We start from the raw sequence: 16,958 nt of genomic DNA on the forward strand, positions 1-16,958 counted from the left end.
ACGCTCACCAAGTAGCTGAGAGCTGAGGCCAGCTGCTTGGCCACCTGGAACTTCCACTGTGTGCTGAGCTGGGTCTGCTGGTTCTGCATGAACGTATCTAGTGGTCCAAGCTGAACCATCTCCTCAACCATGATATCTGCTCCACACGGACACAAAGTGGACACGTTAGAGCACGTACATGTACACAAAACAACAAAAAAACAATACAAAAAACTGTGCCAGGCTGCACTTACTCTCCTGGAGATGAACACACACTCCGTAGAGAAGCACTATGTGTTTGTGGGACACCTGACGCATCATACTGGCTGTCTCAAAGAATGCCTGGGAACAGAGAGAGACAGAGAGTTCAAAAGGGCTTATTATTAAAATGTAGCTCTTTCGAGACATGAAAATGAATTTCATTATAAAACTCATTTATCCGGGCTGTTTGTTTCCGTACTATGCAAACTGCTCTAATGTACATCTTGATAAATTACAATAAAATAAAGTATTGACTTTCCTCATTTGAATGCTGCCCAATGCTGACGAGAAATATGATTTTGAAGCTTGTAAATGTAGGAGAATATTAACATATTTAATGTTTTCAAAGGCCCTGTTAACCACATGAACCCTAGCGTGACGTGGTGTCCCTATACTGGTGAGGTCGTCACAGTCAAACATTCTGCGAAAATAGAATAACATTCCAGAAAGAATAGCAGATTTATAAGCTCACAGTTGCGACATGTTTTGTGTCAGCTATCAGCTTCACAAAACGCTTCGCACACAACAAAGCATATCGGGTTCAAGTGGTTAACATCGCTTGTGTGCTTAGGGTTGAGGATAGGCTTGCAAGCTTGCAGCATGAAGACAATCAACACATTCCCTTGCTGAGGAAATGGCATGCTGACTGTAAACAAAAGTCAGCTGCTTAGGACGTGCAACAACGGGTCTAACTCGTACATGACTAGTCTTATTTTACCATACAATATATAGTCTTATTTATTTGTTATCATGCATTTAAAGGCTGTTTTGATCAAATAGAATAAATATTAACAACATGCTGAAAGTCAAATACAGTAATTTGAGCCATCTCTCTCAATATCTGCAAAAATCCATGTCATTCAAGAGGACAAAAAAAAAGAAAAACTATATCAGATATCACATTCTCTCAAAAAGTGCTTTCAGTGACATGATGTGTGTGTATGGTGGTGTGTGTCTCACCAGAGAGATGTCTCTGTGTCCAGAGCCCAGGACCTTGAGCACGACCTTGACCTCCTGGAAGGGCGTGTAATTGGGATCCTCGTCCTCCTCGCTCTTCACCTTCAGCGTGCCGGAGAAGATGTTGGTCCTGGTTCCCCGACCCAGATGCTCTCCCTTCAACACAAAGCCGTTAACATGAGCACACACAATGCTGATACTATGATTAGTATAAAAGAGACTTTGGAGTGTTGTCTAATGTTGTAATATGATGGTATGAGGAGGACTCCATACATCATGAGAGAACAATGGTATTTATTCCTCCCGTTATTCCTCCGAAAAGTAGTAACACAGAAATACACAACTGCTGCTCTGGAAAGCTGTGGCACGGTTGGTTGGCACGGTTTATTGGGCCGTGCCAACCAACCGTGCCACAGCTTTCCAGTGCATTAAAGTGCATTAAAGGCTTACAGTATATACAAGAAGATTTTGTAAACAGCACTGTCCTGGTTTGGTTTGTTTCCAACGGCTTGCAGCCGGGCCTGTGTATTTGGCTAGGCAGTAGTCCGTAAAGGCAGCGGTTGACACTAAGGTCTCAGAGGCACTTGCCCGTCGGGCAAGTACAGGTCATGTTCTACTTGCCCTCGGGTCATGGCCACTTGCCCCCCGGCGTGATACGGAGTGGCATGGAGCGATTACGCAGTGGAATAGTGCCTTAAAAGTGTCAGGCCTGCAAGGACAAACACATGGACTGATGGATTGTTGGACACATGGGTACCTGTTCAATCTCCTCCTTGAGAATGCGGTGGAAGCTGAGCTGGCTGCCCTGCATGGACCTCTGAGGCACCAGAGCTCTGTCCTTGGTCACCACCAGCAGGTTGGACACCTCTGGAACACATTATGCACATTAAACATTAAACACATCTTAACCTACAGTATTTAGACCCATTCTTACAAAGGTCTTCTAAATCTAAAGTTTTCTGAAACACTTATGTTGCAATAATATCGGTGGTTCTCAAAACTTTTTCATGTGAAGAACCCCCAAAATTATATGTATTTGGCCACGGACGCCCATCATGGCCGCGGACGCCCACATTGCAGTTATACAAGCTCATAGCGCGGCACTTAGTGCAGCTGCAGCATGATACCGCAGTGATTAAGCTCACTTTCCGCAATTAATCAAAACACACACATGGCAATTTAACCTGCTAATAATCTCTTGCATGCAGGGGTGAGATGCCGTGGGCTCGGCGAGCCCACACTTATTTTGCTGCACGCACGCACGCCTCATATGCACACACTAATTAACAATAAAAACAGCGTGCGCGCATGACATCATGAATTTAGAAGACCCACACTTCTAAAATCCATATCACACCACTGCTTGCATGTATACACACATGTATAAGTAACTTGTCATGTGTTCCTAAAGGATCTATTGTCTATTAGTCTATCCACGAGTTTCCAACGCCCCATAGTGCATTGCGCAGACGCTGTACCGAGCTTCCAGCGCCGCAGCCGAGTGTGATTTACAAGCTCACAACAGGCTGCATCTGCGACGCGACGTGAGCTTGTATGTCTGCTGTTAAACCGGAAGTGTGGTGCAAACAGGTCCAAATAATCTGCAGTAAACTCCCGCGGAAACAGGTGGATAGGGAAATACAGTATATATTTGTAATGAATCAGCTAATTTTTATCAGGTGGCACAATTATGTAAATTAATTTATGTGTTTCTGATTTATGAATCATGGGATTTATCAACACATGTCAATACTCCTGAAACCAAGTGCCTTACACATAAACGTTATGTCAGATGTACTCTAAGAAATGCTCATTAAGGTCTTTAAGGTTTAAAACCCAACAACTCGGCATGTCAACAGTCAACACGTGAGTTACAGCATCTTGTGGTTATTTATGTAGGTCAAGATAACATGCTGTTTCTGACTTATGTTTACATTGGCTCCATAGGTATGTGTGAATCTTGCGTGGGAGGATGTAGTGACATGGTGTATTTGTGTGTCTGTGGGTGTCTAGGAAGTAATGTTGTAAGGAAGACAGCATATTGTGGTTTCAGAAGAAGACTGCCTCCACTCTACAGACGTCAAGCAAGGACATGACATGCCGTGTTGTATAGCACTTTTACACTACGTAATATTTCATGCCTAACATTTAACATCTGCATATGTACATCTTCCATACATTTCATTCTTTCCTCACCTTAGCTCTGATCTAAAAATACCCTTTTAAGGTATATTTTATACTTTATTACCTGGGACGAAACTAAAGGAGACAAAACCGCCAAAGAATATATGGTGGGCTGGAGGTTGGCTAATCATGAGGTGGTTTAACTTAACACCAGTCATGCTGTGAAATGTTATAGTGTCAGAAATTAATGATTGTTAAAAAACATTCATTTTGTTAAAAGTTGAGGAGGGGGGGGAGGGGAGGACTGCACTCTGACTTCCCGTGAAGCTTATCAAAACAGGTACAATTTGTGTCATTAAAACCGTACACAAAAACACCACACACACACCTCCCTGTGTGAACTAAGTAAACAAAAGTGGGGTACTTTGGGTCCGGAAACCCACATCTACTACTCTCTCTTCCTCTCTTCCGCAGTGTGTATCTCTCCCTCTCCCTCTCCCTCTCTCTCTCTCTCTCTCTATCTCTCACATACACCCAGTCTCACACAAACAAAGACACACTGCCTGCTCCCATGTACTGTAGATGCACACCCACAGCCCCAGGCACCTACATATCCATCTAAAAAAATTGGATATTGTGTAAAAGTACATTTTCTGTATATCCCATTAAGACCACAATGCCTTCTAAATCATTAGTTCTCTCACTTTGAAGATTTTCCAAAAATGTAAAAAAAAATAGCAGATGTACAAACCAACACAAAACGGGTGTCTATCTGAGGGATGTTATGTTACAGTTTCTTTCTCTTGCTTTCCTAATGTACTGTACATGTAGGACAGACGCATGATGGGGACCTTTATAAGCCCACCACTGCATAAGAGACAATTCATTTCTTAGGTTCCAATTCCTTATCATGGCCTAAAAAGAAAACAATCCGGTGTCAGCTACATGTTTAAATGAAGCTCTGAAAGAAGAATTTTCTGCAAGCATCTATGCACACATTTCAATGTATTTCTATTTATGGAACACATCCGTCACTCTAGATTTTAACCATTTTAACCATTATTTTATGCTTTAACTATAAAAAAAAAGCAGATCTACAACCTCACAGCGTGGCAATGAGTGCCGCGCTGCGAGCTTGTAAATCTGCTATTTTTGAAGAATCGTGGAAATTAGTGAAAATCTTATTTTTTAAAGCAAACATTTGTAACACAAATCTTTCTTTTCTTGGTCCCTGGAACAAACTATTTTGAGATGGGGTCAGCAGTTCAATGCATATAATTCTAGGTGCTCATTGACATGAAAGGTTGAGCACCAGTAATATAGAAACATATGTTTTTCAGAAAACCATTAGGATTTAGAGGACATTTGCAGGTATTTTTCAGGTCTCATAATATTAAATATTAATACCTCTAAAATGACAAACTAAACATTGACCACATTTTCAAATATTAGAGGCAGACATTTTGAAAATAGCCTCACGTCACAAGGCGTTGTGAGCATGTAGATCTGCTATTTTCACAAATAGAACCGTCGTCAAAGAAAAAGTCCTTTTCACTTAACTGGAGCTCAGTTAGTCTGTTCTTGAGAGACTACTATGTCAGTGGTTCTCAAACCTTTTCATGTCAAGGACCCCCAAACTGATATTTATTTGGTCACGGAACCCCATCTCAAAATATTTAGTTCCAGGGACCACCCAGAAGCAAAATTTGAGTTACAAACGTTCGCTTTAAAAAATTCATATATTCAAAAGATTTGCACACATTTTCACGACTTTTTCAAAAATAGCAGATCTACAAGCTCGCAGCGCGGCACAGCTTGTAGATCTGCTATTTTTCACTCCCCTTTGCAAATCCCGCCCCATTATGCCCTGTTACTATGGTGGTACAGATGACCCTGGGCAGATTGTTTTTATAGTGGCAGTAAATGGGGGGAGAGGGTATTTTCATTGCCTCATTATTGCAATTTAAAGTACCAAAGGAAAAACATCTAGGTGATATTAATAAAAAGGGAAGACAAAGGTACAGTAGTTACATTGCAAAACAGGGGGTTTCCCCGAAAATATATGTTTTAATTTGTTTAATCCCAGTGGGACAGAATCACCATTGCAGATTCTTTTATAGTGGAAGTGGATGGGATTTTTCTTTTTTTCATAGCCTCATTACAGCTACATAAAGTACCCAAAAAAACACATCTACGTGATATTAATAAAAAGGGAAGAAAAAGGTACAGTAATTACATAGCAAAACAGTAGTTTTCCCCCGAAAATATATGTTTTAATTAGTTTAATCCTCTGGATCAGAGAGAGAATAGAAATAGAAAGAGAAAGCGCAGTGCATCTTGGGTAGGAAGATGACAGCCAGATTATAGTTCTCCTCACATAATAGGCTGGCTTTCGTAATTCTGCCCATTTAAAATATATGTACCCAATCGTAACTCTTAGTTATATTGATAAGGTCCATGTGAACTAGTTTGTTGAAGCTTATTCATTATATTGAGCGAAATCGCGATCACCTCGCGTGGCCGTACTAGACGCACGCCGTGTCGCGCAGTGCGGACCGTTGTTGAAAGCTTGAAGCAACATTCTCCACTGCACAAACTCCACCCCCGATAGCAAAAAGTGAATGGTTTTTTCTGGTTGGCCAGTCAGGGAGTCTCAGGGACCAATCAGAAGGCTGACAAACGGTGGATTCTATAATAATTAACCTACCTCTGGGCTGTGGAGGACAGCAGCGTAGCAGCTTGAAACAGAGGTTGTCGGTTCGGAGACTCTGTCCTGCCAGGTGGTCCAGTAGTTGGCAGAGCGAGGGCTGCGTGGTCTTGGTGCCGTGCAGCTTGAAGCCCTCCTCGCTCACCTCGATCTGGAAGTTCTTGTACTGACGCACAGGGCGGGACTCGGTCAGAGACTCCTAAAGGGTTGAAGACAAAGGAAAAGGAAGGATTGGATGAGAGGCACACTAGCACAGTGGTAGGCCTATAGGCTGAGACCCAAAAGAAGAGATTCAGGCGTTTGCCTGGGACACAAACTAGTGAAAATAGCAGATATACAAGCTCACAATGCGTCGCGCCGCATTGTGAGCTTGTAGATCGGGTATTTTCGCTACTTCTTAATTATTATAATGTTTTATTCATTTAAAAAATATCTAGATTTTCTTTTTATTGTAGGAAAATAAAATGGGGTTTTTACTCAAGTGGTGACTCATAAAAATTGGTCCGTGACCCAAATATTGGTCCCGACCCACTGTTGGGGAAACAGCGCACTAGTAGACATAAATGGGGAATGTTGACAAAAATACTGTATATGCATTCAGTGTGTTTCTCCACAAAATGTCCCTTTAAACGCGTGAGCCATAGCATCCCTATGCTGGGCATGTCATAATAGGCAAACATTCAGAAAATAGCCAATCTGCGATCTTGCATTTTGAGATGGTAGATATGCTATTTTCAGGCGAAGAGATTTGGTGTATCCTTGAAGCTAATCCTTGAAGCTAATCGTTCCAGTGAAAATATGACTACAAAACTAAAAAGATCAACCAACAAACTCGTTTCTTAAAGAGGATGCCCGATGGTCAATAGCAATACACGGAAGACTCTAGGGGGCGCACTCATACAGCCCCTCTATGACTATCACAACACCTCAAAGGCCAAAACAAAAGGTCAAATTCGTTCTCCTGCTATACCACTAATATGTGGAACGGCCTACCAAAGGCCTTAAAGGAGTGTAAATCCCTAACTTCCTTTAAAACCGCTCTGAAAAACCACTTACAAGCAGCTGCTACTCAAAACTGGTTAACAGTAAACCTAGCCTAACCTTACCTCCCCATGACCCTTCTATTGTAAATACCTTTTATTTTGCATTTTATTTGCATTGTGTTTTTCTGTGGGGAGAGGAGGAGAAGTAGGCCTGTTTCAATAGCTACATTAAAAGAAAATGTGTGCAACTGTACTTTGGAACACATCCATAAGTGTGTGGTTATTTAGCAATTTGTTAAACAAATAATTCTCAAAAAACATTGGTCCTCATTAAAAAAAATGTGCATACTGCACACATGCGTGCGTGCTACACATTTCAATATTTACAGTGGGCAGAAATGAACATAGCATTGTTGTTATGTACAGACATTAAATGAAAAAAAGCTAATAAGTCAACTTCTTTTGATCAATCCATGTTGAGCTGTGTGTGCATGCTAGCATGCACGTGTGTGAGTGTGTATCCAATCTCATGTTGACTCAGTATGGTGCCTTTTACTGTCAAAACCAGTTTATGTCTAAGCCTGCTGTTATCTGATATCAAAACAAACTCAATATTTGAGCTGCTCTTTTGTGTGTGTACATGTGTGTATGTGTGTACATGCGTGTATGTGTGTGTGTGTGTGTGTGTGTGCGTGTGTGTGTGTGTGTGTGTACATACGTGTGTGTGTGTGTATGTGTGTGTGTGTGCGTGCATGCTGCTAGGTTACTGTAGAATGAGGTATTTCTGTTACACGGTTACTACAGGCTTTGCCATAGTCTATACAAATATAGACAAACTAAATTGTACTAAGATAACAAAGCCAATGTGTACAACCATCACACAAGTGCAATTCGTAGGGAGCTTTCCCTTCAGAACAAAAACATTATCATTCTAAATGTGAATTCAATAACAAAAACATTTACAGCTTATTATAATTTTATAATTCAGATGCAACTTTCCAGGTTCTTGAAACGTTAATGCTTCAAACGGCTCGACTCTTCATTTAAGGTCAGTGTGTGAAAATGTGCAACGCAAAAAAAGTCCACTAATGTAAAAATCACACCCGTGTGAACTGAGCGGTGGTCGTGGAGGCTGTGCAACAGCACTACTGGGTGGGTGCAGCGGGGTTAGTGTGCTTTACAATGTTGTAGTTTCTTCACACACTCTAATTTATTTGACCCTAAAACATTCAGTTTGTTAATAATAATAATAATACTTGACCACACATGCTGACCCACCCTTCCCCCCTGTGTGTGTGTGTGTGTGTGTGTGTGTGTGTGTGTGTGTGTGTGTGTGTGTGTGTGTGTGTGTGTGAACAACAGCGCCCCTCCCTTAACATGTGTGGTCAGAAAAGGTACTGCAGGCTTGAGGCTACATACACGGACGGCCGGACGGCCGGACGGACGGACGCATACCCACACACACGGCCACGTATAGGAGACGGTGTGACCACCGCTCAAAAAAAGAAAAAGAAAATGTAATGTAAAAAAATAAAAATAAAAAAGTGTAGGCTATGGGCCACTTGAACTTCTACCACAATATATTAGTGTGAAATCACAAACGCTGATGTGACCTGGTATTTTGAACAGTAGTGGTTGGGTGTAGTTAGTTTCATTAATTTTATTGTAGCAAAAAGAGTCGATCCACAAGCTCACACCACCTTGCGATTTTGAGTGTGTAGATTGTCTATTTTTGTCAAAAAAATGGAAGTGTCTGTGGGCTTTATAAATATTGAACGATTAAAAGGTATTAACAAGAGCTTGTGACTAATAACTACATTGGATCCACTGGAACACAGGTATTTGTTTCCCATTTCCTTGGTCATACAAACGACAGAGGTGATATTCTTTAAATACTATAATTGTTTGTGTTTTGTTTGCCCAAGTGTATATGGGTATAGGAGTTGAGCGTACCTCGCTGCAGACCACAGTGATGATAATGTACTGGTAGTCGGTACAGCTCCAGCGCAGGACGTAGGTTCCCTCCTCGTTGCCCTCCTGACGCAGCTTGTGGTTGGCATACTCTGTGCTGGGGAGAGACAAACACACCAAGATTAAAACATCCAAACAACAACATTTTAACTGACTAATAATGAGGCAAAAGTTTTATATTTGTATTATTATATTTTTTTTATCCCACGATTTTGCAACCCATTTTTCACACAGTGCCAATTATCTAATGTAATCCTGGGCGCTACACTCCCTCTGCCAACCTGGGGAGAGCAACGGACTGACCTCATGCTTCCCTCTATGCATGAGGAGTCCAAGCCGCTTCTTTTCACCTGACAGGGGAGAGATTCCCCGGCTAGACGTAGCGCGTGGAAGGAACAGTAGATCCCCAACCTATAACGCACGAGGCCCCTGGATTGCTGAGGTGGAACGCCAGGACTACTATCAGATCTCTGTACATACTGCACGACTTGTCACACCCAAGCCATGCTACTCATACAGTTGCTGGTGCCTAGGATTGAACCCATGACTTTCCTGTCCAAAGGTGAGTGCCCTACCGACTGAGCTACCCACACCTTAGTCTCGCGTAGCCAGACAACTATTCCACAATCTCAGTCTGAATGCTATATAGAGTCTGGGACTACACCTCCTGAAATACGAGTAACGGAAGCTGGCATTTCCGTTCCTGAAAATATATTTTAAAATATCATTTCTGCTAAGCAGCAAGCTAAATATGCTTAGATGATTTTTGATTCAAATTAGGATAAATGTGCGCAACTGTAAAAACAAAACTGAAGTGGGGAGGAGGCTTCACTTCCGCTTTATCGCTTAAATGGTGCATTTTTTTTTTTTTTTTTTTTTATCAAAATGTTCATTTTTCTTTTTTTAATATATATATATATAAATATATATATATCCCCCCCCCCCCCCTCCTAAATTATTATTAACATTTATTATTATTAGTGCCAATATTATTATGTTATTTTTAATAATGTGTTAAATGTTCCCCTAATACTAATAACATTTTGGCCTATTTGGCCCCCTTACTATAAGCTGGCACCCAGCAAAATCTGGTTATCTAAGCTCCCAGTGCTATATAGGGGGAAGTAATCTATTACTATACCATTACAATGGGGCCGGAAATGACGGCCGTATATTCCCGGAAGCGAAACAAGTAACATCGCGAAATGCTTTATGGGAAATGGGGTTCTGTATACTAGCAACGTGCAAACATATCGGCTAACTTTGTAGTTCTGAGGTCGCCGCAGCATAAACATCCTCTCCTCTATCTATCTCCAACACAACAATATAACCGGGTCCATATACCAGCGAGACATATTCTCGCCAAACAATAACTAGAGTGAATAATAGTTAGAGAGTACAAATTAGATACACAGAGCCAGCGGTAACTCTACTATCATAACAGCCACCGAGTGACCGCGCTAACAAATTAAAATGGGCCCGCTGTCGCTTACCACTAAACAAAAGTTACATAACCCTAGTTTAATCACGGTGCCCGTGGCTCTGAGCCGCGACGAGCGCATCCGACCGCCGCACCTCCAAGCCACGGCCCCGTCTACATTCTAATACGATAACAAGGAGATAATGATAAAAAATAAAAATAAAACCCGATTAGATAGGAAAGAAAGTGTCTATGTTATAAATGAAATCAATCCTTTTCTACTAAATGTGTCTATCATTTTCACCCTAGCCACTAATGTAAAAAAATAAAAAGATACAAAAAGAAAACAAATACATTCTTATTCTTATATCAAAGCGGAGCTTCAGTTCCTTTCTTCATTCACAAACAAAACAGTAAAAGTAGGTACATATAATAATAAAATAAAATAAAAATATGAATATATTATATACCAATAGAATAAGGAGAAAATCAAGAGCATAAAACATTAGTCAGATTTGGTTAGGTTTTCAACAGTAAAAGGATATGGGCGAAAGTTAGTCCGGTAGTCTGTCGTGAACAAGCCCCCAGAACCCAGGGCTAGATTTGAAGCAGCCCCGATGGTGGCCAAAGTTGGAACTGCAGCCTAAACGCGCATTTTGGTCCCGCCCCCTCCACTCCTTCCTGTGAGCGGAGAGCAGCGTGACGTCATTTGTGGTCTCGAATAGTGGCAGTGTTGCCAGACGTACGATAATTATCGTATTTGTACGATAATTTGACCCTCTGTACGATGTACGATCAATAATTCCACAAATGCCCAAATGTACGATAATTTCGGCATATCATCAAAAAGAGCGTGAATTCACTATTTTCCCTGGCTGCTGATCTGGGATCTGGTTTGGCTTCTCAAAATAAACCAGGAAATCAGTCAATCTGACCCTAGATCTGTACTCGGAGGCATTAAAAACACTGGTTGCATCTTTCCAGACCAGTTTCAGGCTTTTATTTGTGTAAGCTCCAAGAAGTTGCCTGCCTCCACACAGCATATCTGATGCGTTTTTGTCACGCAGGAGTCTAAAACGAGGTCGTTTCTTACACTAAAGACGCATTTTTTGGTGAAATTACGTTTTTACGCGAGTGATTTCTCTTTTTTGGCCGTGTACGATAGTTTCATGTCAAATACGATAATTCTGAGCCTCCGGTACGATAATTCAACATTTCCCATCTGGTAACACTGAATAGTGGCCAATTTCCCCCAGAATGCACCTGGATTAGCTACATGCTAGCACGTAGCCGTTGCTTCAAAACGCCACTGAGCACTTGCATTGAAATGATACTGGGGGCGGGGCTCGTCCGCTCTCTATTTTATATATACTCTATGGTCGTGAAGCATGTCTATAATAGTTATATAGCCAGCATGGCTTAGTTTAGCAAGGCTAGGAAGCTAGCCCGGCTATCAACGTTACCCCACGTCGTTTGCTGGATCCGCCACGGTTGGTTCTGCCTCGCCTACCTCCTCTGCCACGGTTGACTCTGCGTCATCTGCCTCCTCTGCATCCGACAACGGACCTCCTGTCCCGTCTGTCTCCTTGTCGATACGCCCGGCGAAAGCCTCCGCATCCTCCGGGTTCTTGAAGGAGTGTTGTCGGCCCAAGTAGGTCACCATTAGATTGCATGCAGGCAGTAGTACTCCGTTCCTGATTTTCATGGACCAGAGCTTCTTGCTGGCTGCTTCAAAGCTCTTCATCTTCTTGTACGTTTCTGGTGGCACATCTTTATGGAACCAGACCGGCTTGTTCTCCAACATCATCTTCTTCTTGTTAGCCTTGGCCGCATCCCATACTGTTGTCTTGTCACGGTCGTTTAAGAACTGCATGATTATAATTCTCGGGCGCCCGCTTGGATCTCTTCTCTGGCCCAGTCTGTGGACTCTCCCGAGGAATGCCTTCGAAGTTAGCTGAACGTTTAACGTTTTGGGTATCCAGTCCTCCAGAAAGGTGCAAAGTTGACTATCAGGTATAGCCTTTAATCCTGCGTTCAGGAGCTTCAAATTGCACCTTCTAGACCGGGTCTCCTGGTCCAGTATCTTTGTCGCCATTTCTTTGATTGTCTTCTCCAGAAGAATCACCTTAGCTTGTAGGCTATTGACCGCGTCCTCTGTGTTGGAAATGCGGGTTTCGGCCTCCGTGACTCGCACCACACATTCAGCCACTTCTGTTCGCGTGCTTGCTATTGCAGCCATCACTGAATCAAACCTGCCATTAAATTCGTTTCTTAAGCCTTGAATCGCGTCCAAGACCACCTTGTTACTATCAACTCCCCCTCCAGCCGTGGAGAGGGAGGCCACCTCAGCTTCCATGGCGCCGCTGCCTGCTCCAGTCCCAATTTGTTTGGTGTTTGCGGTAGACGAGGCAAACTCTATTTTAGACTGTCTTGACCTACTTGCTTGACGTGTTGTGGGCTGTTTATTGCCTGGAGTTGCCATCAGGGTAATCTTAATCGACGAGTTGCTCACTTTATAGACTGTTTATATAAAGTTTTGTCATTTTTCGACGGAGGATCAGGTCGCACGTCCGACTAGCACGGCGCCATCTTGGAACTTTTAAATGGTGCATTTTATACACATATATATATATATATATATATATATATATATTTTTTTTTTTTTTTTTTTTTATTATTATTATTATGGCAAATGGCTGAATATGCGCAAAACATTTGCTTCCACGCCATCTCTGGGACAGCAAACTAAAATATCAAAAAGGTACTGAAGTGTTGACTCAGTCAAATTATGAGAAATCACTTCGGAATCACTTCAAAGCTCTGACATTTGTCAACAGACACTGAAGCGTCAGACAGCCTTCATGTTGTCCCATTTCATGCAATCTCTTATCACTGATCATGTACAACCATGTATAGTGATGTACATCAGCAGTTACAACTATGGTCACGATACTCATCTAGTTTGCTATTGTGCATAATTAACGAGTTACTGTAAGTCCTGTATGGTCAGTGCAAGTTGGCTCATATCATCAAAAGCATTAAAATATGTGCTCCATGGTACACCAAATGCTGGACCCACTTAAGTGAAACTCCTACCAATGTTATCCTTACACCAAAGGTTGATAAAAAAAAGCCTTGTTTTGTCAAAACAAGTGTGTCCTTTCTTCTTTTAAGGAAACATGAGGAAGACAAGAAATTAAGAGGCACAATGTACTCTGCACTGAGAGAGGGGGAGAAGTACAAGTCAAGTCAAGGTCAGACACAGCTTGTTTATTGATCACCACACGTAATAATATACTGTATTTAGACTGACTAAATGGGCCAATGTACTGCCTACGATTTAATACTCATCATTAGAAATGAAAATCAAAGCCATTTAGAAGAGATCAGACTGACACAAAATGTGCACACAAGCAAACGTGTACACAAAGAAGTTAATAGCAGATAACAGACAGATAATAACTTGTAACAGATACAAAGGCAAGCACAGACCGAGACATCTATCCACAGTTCCACACCCCCGGTACTAACCAGATGGGTCCGTGGCAGCCGTTGTCGATGTTGTGGACAACTGCAGGAGGGGCCACCTCCTGGCACAGGTAGTGGTGGGCGTCCACCGTCAGCCTGAAGTATCCGTCCACCAGGGCGGCAAAAGACAGAGCCTCAGCCCTGGAAGCAAGCTGCAACTCCTACACAGCAACCCAGAGAGACAGGTTGGTTGGGAGGAGAGAGACTGGTTGGGAGGAAGGAGGACCTACCTGATTAAACTCATGAAATGTGAAATATGAGATGAAGTGTGACATGAAGAGAAATGTGCTTATGTAATAGAATCGCAAAACAAAACAAACAAACAAGATATTAAAATGGTGTAGGGCTGTCACGATTATGACATTTTACATGACGATTAATTGTCACTCAAATAATTGCGATTAACGATTTAATTGTGTTTTTGTCGTTGATAATTACATTACTGTTTGGCTTTTAGGCTTTGAAGTTGCACATGGTAGATATGACACATAACCTAAATATACAAAGAGATTATGACATATTTGACAACTTTATACTTATTTTTTTTTTTCCTAAATTTTTATCCCACGATTTTTGTAACCCATTTTTTCACCCGGTGCCAATTGCCTAAGCTGTGATCCTGGGCTCTACTCTCCCTCTGCCAACCTGGGGAGGGCCCCGAACTGAGCTCATGCTTCCTTCAATGCATGAGGAGTGAGCAGGCCGCTTCTTATCACCTGCCAGGGGGAGCTTCCCCGGTTGGACGTAGCGCGTGGAAGGAACACGTTATTCCAACCAGTTCCATTCCCCTCCATCAGGCGCCCCGGCTGGCCAGGGGGAGGCTTTATAGAGACCAGGATTACTGCATGTTTTTGTGAGGGTATCTACCCTAGGAGACACGGGGAGAACATGCAAACTCCACACAGAAAGGCCCTTTTGCCAACCCCACCTAGGGTGTGGGCACTGATGACGCGGAGGAGGGAACACGCCCCCAGCACCCACAGTGTCCCCCGGCGGGAATCGAACCCAGGACCTTCTAGCTGTGAGGCGACAGCACTACTGACTGCGCCACCGTGCCCCCACAACTTTATACTTAAAAAATAACATTGTGACGCGTTGTGAGCTTGTAGATCGGCTATTTCCACTATGTTTCAACATGGAAAAGATTATGAAAAATAATCGCAATTATGTCAAATAATCGCGATTATGTCAAATAATTGCGATTAGACTATTATGTAATAATTGTGACAGCCCTAAAATGGTGCCCTGTGTGCTTTTGCGTTGGCACTGCATGACGGACAGTAGTTAGAGAATACAACAGCTGTGTGGTAACGATGGCAGAGAGTTCTCAATCTCAACCCAACTCTAGAGAGAGAGAGAGATTATTTGATTTGTTTGTTTTTGTAATGTAAAGTAGACTTTTTAAAAGACATACTGTATTTATGTTGAAAGGAGTAGTTATTTCTCCTTTTATTGATTTGTCCTCATTTTGGGAACAATTGAAAAAAGCAGGAGGCACTCAGGGGAAATAAAAACACTAAATGGAGACCTGGCTATATGAACATAATGCACAAAAGTACATACGTGTTTTTATGAGAAGGAATAATCAAACATAACTTTTGGCCATTTTTATGCCTTTTATGGTGACTTAGCACATGTTATAATAGGTGATGTAAGTACGATTATAGTGAATAGTCAATATCATATTTCAAAGATTACAGGTTTACAATAAACATTTAAACAAAAAAGTGACATTAACAAATGTACAGCAATGAAAACAATAAGCGTTTAGTGCATGTTATGTAGTGATAGTCTAGTTGCATGAGAGTGAACATAAATACAGTAGGTTTCAATAGAGTCTGCCTCTCTGATAAAGTAAAAAGATAAGTGGCAGTTGTGGTGTTGGCATACCACCCAAAGAGTTAAAAAAGGAACAACAAAAAACAGGACACTCCCTTGTGGTGGCTAACAGCTCTCTTGATTGGTTCTGTGCCAATCAAATCAAGTGAGGTCAAGTCTAGTTTCCTTCCATCAGATTACCGGTATGCAAAACACGCAGCTAGCACTTGGCTTTTGAAGTAGAGGGAAATTCTTCCTCACTTTGTAGGGGACCCACCAAAATACATACTGCCCTGTAACTCAACCAAGATACGTGATTTCAGTTTCAGTATTGCACCGTTTCTAAACCTAAGATATGGTCTTGTTCATTCAACGTGGCACAAAACTACTCTCTGAGTGTGACACATGTACCATCGTAGTGTGAGTCAACGGATGTTTCCCAACATATGTTCCCCTGAGGCAGAGCTCCTTACACTTGAGCTGCTGTAAAACACCCCTCCATTTAGACCACACCTACTAGTCTTTACTACTTCCCTGCATTCCAAGAATTTGGCACTCCGTTTAGTTTAGTTTACATGGCGACTCTGGAAGATCCACATAACGTGTATGAGATTGAAACTGACACGCACGCGCGCGCGCCCACACCCACACCCACAAACACACACACACACACACACACACACACACACACACACACACACACACACACACACACACACACACACACACAATCAAATACAACTTTTGTGTGCTCACCATCTTCTTGTTGTCCTGTCTATAGATGGTGACCAAGGCCTCTTTAATGACAGTGTGTGTGATCTCATGGAAGTCACAGAAGATCACCCAGCCTTCACCACTCTCTTTGTTTTTATCCTTCTTCTGCTTCGCATCCAGCTTGTTCTTCTTGGACTTGCCCCTCTCCTTGGGGATCACAGCGTTCTGTTGGGAAGAATGGGAATATTGAAGCTATGTCAAAAATGTAAAGAGGATGCGGTGAGGTGAGAAGGGAAAAACTAAAGTTGTAAAAAAACACTACAGAAAAGAATTAACTACTTTTATAAAAAGAAAAAAAGTGGCTCCAAGGAGAGAATACGCAGGCAGCTGTGTTACTGCTGAAGCCTGAGTTATAGTCACTCATCAAAAATAGCAGTTCTACAAGCTCACAATGCAGTGCCAGCTTGCAGATTGGCTATTTTGGGTGTGTGACTCA

General features: G+C 42.1%; 1 protein-coding gene across 2 annotated transcripts in view; it reads right to left on the reverse strand.

Annotated features, from left to right (window-relative positions):
* The window catches only part of jak1 (Janus kinase 1), a 58,969-nt gene that overhangs the window by 17,569 nt on the left and 24,442 nt on the right, over positions 1–16,958 (reverse strand). For both annotated transcript variants that reach the window (XM_080735582.1, XM_080735581.1), the window contains exons 8-15: positions 16,505–16,687; positions 13,934–14,091; positions 8,965–9,079; positions 6,029–6,227; positions 1,955–2,064; positions 1,201–1,353; positions 234–321; positions 9–136 (exon numbers count right to left, since the gene is read on the reverse strand). In XM_080735582.1, the coding sequence (XP_080591708.1) occupies positions 9–136; positions 234–321; positions 1,201–1,353; positions 1,955–2,064; positions 6,029–6,227; positions 8,965–9,079; positions 13,934–14,091; positions 16,505–16,687 (1,134 nt within the window). The remainder of the gene's footprint in view (positions 1–8; positions 137–233; positions 322–1,200; positions 1,354–1,954; positions 2,065–6,028; positions 6,228–8,964; positions 9,080–13,933; positions 14,092–16,504; positions 16,688–16,958) is intronic.

The sequence above is a fragment of the Nannobrachium achirus genome (assembly GCF_963921795.1).
Source record: "Nannobrachium achirus genome assembly, chromosome: 1".
NCBI classification, from domain to species: domain Eukaryota; kingdom Metazoa; phylum Chordata; class Actinopteri; order Myctophiformes; family Myctophidae; genus Nannobrachium; species Nannobrachium achirus.